Genomic DNA, 5,960 nt, shown 5'->3' on the forward strand with positions numbered 1-5,960 from the left:
AAGTATTTTGGAAGTTGTTTGTAAGACTCCTCCCAATTGCCAAACACTTTTTCAACAGTCTTTGTCCTAGCTATCCATGCCTTCCTATATGATGGAGTGTACTCATACTCTACCCTAGTATGCGAGATTATTATACTCACCTTTAATGACAGATTATCACCAATGACAAATAATATTTCATCGCATATTAGCTGAAAGCTTAATTTCGATGATCCGACATTGGGTTTGTCAGCATGCATGTGTGAACTGGACCCATGGATCCAATCTCCCAAGACTCGTTCCTCTTCCGGTACGAAGCTGACAACCTAAAAAGGCAGTGCTTATTCGGGCAATAAATTTTGTACCTCAATGCGTTAGTTCTATCAACTCTAAAATCAACAGATAGTTCCATGTGAAATTTTTTAATGGCTTTTACACATTCCTCTTTTGTGCAAAATGTATCCCCTTGTTTCAAATATCCTTGCATTTGCACATAAAGATTGTACCATATATCTGATGAAGGTTCATCGGAACCTAAATCAACCTTGTCATGTGTTAAGTTGGACAATATACATGACTACCTGGTATTGGCTCCTCTTTCTCATCAACATTCACCATTGAATCAACCATGATCTCGGCTTCTTCTTCTTCGTCATCTGGAACATTCACCTCAACTTGTTCGTCATCAGTTTCACAAAACACTTGTGACTGATCAATAAACTGAGACATTTGTTGTTGTTGTGATAATATATACAACTTTATATCGTTGTACCCAGATTGTTCGTGACTGATAAACATATGCTGAACATCATCATCATCTCAAATCTTCTTCTGATAAAACTTCACCTGGTTTTTTGCAAACTAAACCGGATTTTTATAGATGATTTGGCCCACAGTACTACACTGCAATTTCTTTTTTATTCTTTGTTTCAGATGTGAAAAATTTGATCGTCGATTTATTGTAAACCGAGTTACCTCTGTGTTGCGAAAACAAAAACCGAATAATTGATGATCAAATATTTCACTTTCGATATGAGCACTAATCATGTAATGTTGTGAGGAAGATATTTTTTTAAATCTAGCTTTATTTTCTATACTGAAATTGAATGCATTGTTAAGTTGTTCATCTGCACAAACTTAAACAGCGTAAACGTTGAATGCATTGATCACTCGGTTCGTCTACACAAACTTGACCATGCATGCAGTGACAAGAATACACATGCAGTGATAAGACTGACAAGAACACACAACGCATGCACCCAAGGAATCTCATAAGAGAATAGTCCAAACAGGCGCCCATTGCCTAGGCGCATAAAGCAACCTAGGCGCCAAGAGCTAGGGCGCCCATTCATTACAAGGACTCCTAGGCGCCAAGAGGAAGGGCGTCTCTTCCTTGCATGTGACTATTCACATGCAGGTGCCAAGAGCAAGGGCACCTCTTTCTTGCATGTGAATATTCACATGCATGCGCCTAAGACTATGACTTTACAAAAGAGATGTGTCGTCAATGGAGGAATCGAAGACAACACATCTTAAACGAACCAGTCATCCATGGTGAAAGACCAACTAACAATATATGACATGGTTTAGGTCAGTAACAACTCAACAATTTATGTCTGAGCCGCGATATTTGATGGATCCACGCCAACTAGCTTCGTCATCGTACACCCCACGACAATTCCCTACACAACACCAATGTCAAACCACCTAAACCCAACAACCAACCTCACAACATCAACCTACCACATACACACAACAACCAAACACCCAACCTCTCAACCCGTTCATGTCATCCACCCAACAACCAACCACCCAATGTCGCAATCCATTCATGTCACCCACCCAACCACAAAACCAAGAATCAAACCCTACCCACCGACAACCATACGCTGCAACCACAACCGTCAACAACCCAGATGATTCATATGAGTCACTTCATCGTAGCTCCCCACTAATGATCACTCAAACATCCCATCACCAAAACACACAACCATTGTTTAACTATAGTATGCCCCAGGAACCATTGCTTCATTTTCAAAATGATTCAATGTCCCAATTTGGGAAACTATACCGTCCGCACTCCACCCAACCCATCGACCTAACTACGATGACATGTGCACCGAACTCCATTACGGAAGCGCCGTTAGCTAGAGCCCTTTCGGATATTGGGAACAAAGGATGACACATCTGTCAAATACCGCTGGAACTTCCGACGAACCTTCACACCATCCATCATTGGATCAGGTCAACACACAAAGACCCCAAACACCTCAGGAAAATCGTGGGAGACCTCAGATACAAACTAACGCATCTGGATGTGGAACAAGGGGACGTTTCGATCGGGGTGGTCATTACATTTTTGTCAATCCCATGTAACATTTATTATATCATGAATACTTTTTTTTACATTACTTTTTATTATTTGATAAGTAAAAAAAATAAAAAATAAAAACCATTAAAAATTAAAATAAAATAAATCCAAGGGTGTATGCGCCAGATGAATTGACGCATACACCACAAGCACCATGCAGGCGCCAGAGGCATTGACGCCTTCTCACGAGGGTCAAATGCAGGCGTCAAGGGCATTGACGCCTCCTCATGAGGCTATCAATGCAAGCGCCAATGTCTTAGGCGTCTCCTCTTGGTCTATTAGGGTGCGACGGTTCATCTGGCGTATCCTCTTTTAAATGTGGTTATTTTGGAATTTTTTTGAAAAAATTATTATTTTATAATTATTTTTGAGAAAGATGGTTATTTAAAAAAAAACTCCTTATTCTCCCCCTTTGTATATAAGGAATTACGTCATTTCAGATAACCGTTTCAAATACAATTTGAATACCTTATATTTTTTCATATACTTATTTAAACGTTGAAGTGATAATCTTGCAGACATTCCCTGCTATACCGTGCGAAAGCTCTACTCCGTCGCAACTTCCACGTTGAAGTGATAATCTTGCAGACATTCCCCGCTATACCGTGCGAAAGCTCTACTCCGTCGCAACTTCCACGACTCACTCTCTCTTTTTCTGGTTCCAAAACGGAATAATAAATATTAAAATTTTAAAAGTTATAAAAATAAACCAAACAAAAAATAAATGAAAATAAAATTCTAAAAACAAAAAATAAAAGACATAAATGTATTTGAGTGTAAAAATCATGTAGTATGTAATGAAGAATAAAATTTGTTTCTCTTGTTAACATTCTTTTGAGTACATTAAACTTTGTTTCCCTTTCTCTAAAGATAATTCCATCCAAACTCTCAATCTCTACCGTCCATATTTCTCTTACACATAAATCCAACGGCTAGAAGGTTAATTCAAAGACTTGATTAATCAAACGAAACGCAAATCTAAGTCCAGTTCATGCGAGGGTTTTGAGCAGGGTTTACGAAATCCAAAATCCCACCAAAACCATTTTTGTCTCTGCGTTCAACTTCAAACTCATTTCTTCGATTTCCGAAGAATCAAAATCATGTGGTATCTCTGCGTTTTCTTTCACAGATATTTGGATTACAGAAAACCCGAAGTTGAATCTTTAGCAGAACTATTCGGAGCTTTTGAAAACAACCAAAACGACGACGTTGGCTCTAAATTGCAATGGAAGCTCCCTCAACATCACCACCCAGATTCTCCTTTCCATTTAGTTAATCTCCCTTCTGAACAAATTGCTCGTAAAATTGCCAACCGAAGTCAGTTTTTTTTTCTCTTTCTTCATTTTGATTATTGCCCTTTTATTATTTTTCATTTCTTTTTTTTGGGTTTGTTTAAATTTTTGATTTTTTATAGTGGGTTTGTTTAAATTTTTATTTTTTATAATGGATTTGTTTAAATTTTTTTTTTTTGGTGGGTGATGATTTTGTAGGTATACTTGTGAAGGGAATGTACGAGCTGTGGGGTGAAGGGGGTAACTATGAGGAGTTGAAGGGTTCTATAATGAGTTATCCAGACGAGAGAAAAGTGCCATATTTGGATTCTAACAGCACTTTCAGGATTACTGTTGATACCTTTGGGAGGGTTATTAGTCAACAGGAGCAAAAGGAACTTATTCAAGGGTTTTCTTATATTCCTTTCAAGGTTTGGTGTCCTTTAACCTGATTTATTGTATTGGTTCTCTCTGCATTGAAAGTTATGATCTTTAGGAGATTGTTATTTCAGCAGTCATGTGTAAATAGAGCTTGGGACATTGGGAAAATGTTGTGAAATTTGAGATATTTACTTGAATGCAGAGGAAACTATTGATTTTATTATTTGTTTTGGTGATATGTGGTTCAAAGGAACCTTTTTGTGTTTTTGGCAATGTTGTAAATTGTGAATAGCAGATTGTTATAATTCTGCTATGCGATAGTGCTATATTATCTATTTGATAACATTTTGTATTAAATAAAATAGCGTATTACGGAACAACAATGGTTTGTACAAATTCCGCTACGCTATACCGCTGCTTTAGCGGCTGTGTAGCTACAGTGATTTTCAGTTTTTGTAGAATGTAGTTTGAGTAATTTCTATTCACGGTCATTTCATTGGAAAGTATGTTGTCCGATTTGGGCTTGGCATGATTAAAACAACATTATAGCTTTTGTAAAGATTTGTGGGAATTATGTTTTCTATTCCTGTTTGATCGGATTTATGTTTTTTAGTATCCAAGATTTAGCAGTTTAATTTTCAGCAAGCTTTTTGAAACTTCTAATTTTTAAGCGCTATTTTGTTTTTCCTGTGTGGATCCAGACCTCCCCATTTTTTTCATTTGAGATAGAGGAACATGATGACCTAGGAAAACTATAAGAGAAGTTATTAAGAAAAACCTCGAGATTAACGATTTGGATAGAAATATGGTCTTGGATAGAACATTATGACGAAAGTTGATCCATGTAGCCAACCCCATTTATTGGAATACGGCTTGGTTGTTGAGATAGCCAGAGTCCCTTTTATATCTTTTGAAGTCTGATGCATTACAATAAATGAAATTTCTCATTATTTATCATGTTGCCTTTATGAAAAGACTCATACTACGGCAAGGATGTATAAGATCCATCATTGTTTGGTCACTTTGTTTGCAGGGAAAGGTAAATTTGAGAAACCCAGATCACAACTTCTGGCTAATAGAAATTGATAATTCTGAAGGTAGTAACGGTCTTCCTCGAGTTGCCCAAAAGACAATCTTTTTCGGCCGTGAAGTTGGTGGCTCTGATAGGAAACTTATACCCACATATGAATTGAAAAGCCGTAATTATCTTGGGCCAACAGCCATGGATGCTGAGATAGCTTTTCTAATGGCCAACCAAGCACTGGCTACTCCTGGGAAACTAGTATATGACCCTTTTGTTGGAACTGGAAGTATTCTTGTTGCCGCAGCTCATTATGGAGCAATGACCATGGTCTGCTTCTCCTTCTTTTACTATTGATTTCGTCTAGGAAAAACCATATCAATATACACCCAGATGATTTTCTTTAACAAGAACTGATCTAAAATTTTCAGGGTGCTGACATTGACATTAGGGTAGTACGTGATGGACGCGGTCCTGACTGTAATGTTTGGAGTAATTTTAAGCAGGTAATCTTATCAAACACTCCTTCACCTATTTTATGGCTAGTAAAAAAAATTGTATTTGTATAGTTGGGATTTAGTACTTGTTATAATGTTTGGTAAGAGTCACACATCAGATAATATATGACCTGAACATGTGCTTATAAATGGGGGCAATCTTCACCTTACAAGCCGGTTTTGTAGGATTGAGTTAGACCTAAACCACATTTCTTTCTTATGATGGTATTAGAGTCTCGTTTAAGATCTTGTGGACCATCTGCTATCAGATTTCCGCTATTGGATAGACTGAGTTTGCTCGAATAAAGCACACAATAGGATTAGTAGATTACACTATCTATCTCATTCTCAAAAACTTACTATGTTTTACATTTTGTGCAGTATGGATTGACAATGCCAGTTGGCCTTTTAAGGGCTGATAACAACCTTCCTCCATGGCG

General features: G+C 37.4%; 1 protein-coding gene across 1 annotated transcript in view; it reads left to right on the plus strand.

The window, feature by feature from the left end:
- Window positions 1-3,178: 3,178 nt before the first annotated feature.
- The window catches only part of LOC127100772 (uncharacterized), a 3,982-nt gene continuing 1,200 nt past the window's right edge, over window positions 3,179-5,960 (plus strand). The window contains exons 1-5 of the mRNA XM_051038043.1: window positions 3,179-3,667; window positions 3,841-4,052; window positions 5,036-5,353; window positions 5,455-5,529; window positions 5,902-5,960. The exon at window positions 5,902-5,960 is cut by the window's right edge and continues 16 nt beyond it. Of these exons, the coding sequence (XP_050894000.1) occupies window positions 3,451-3,667; window positions 3,841-4,052; window positions 5,036-5,353; window positions 5,455-5,529; window positions 5,902-5,960 (881 nt within the window). The 5' untranslated portion in view covers window positions 3,179-3,450. The remainder of the gene's footprint in view (window positions 3,668-3,840; window positions 4,053-5,035; window positions 5,354-5,454; window positions 5,530-5,901) is intronic.

The sequence above is a fragment of the Lathyrus oleraceus genome, chromosome 7 (genome assembly GCF_024323335.1).
Source record: "Lathyrus oleraceus cultivar Zhongwan6 chromosome 7, CAAS_Psat_ZW6_1.0, whole genome shotgun sequence".
Lineage (NCBI taxonomy): Eukaryota > Viridiplantae > Streptophyta > Magnoliopsida > Fabales > Fabaceae > Lathyrus > Lathyrus oleraceus.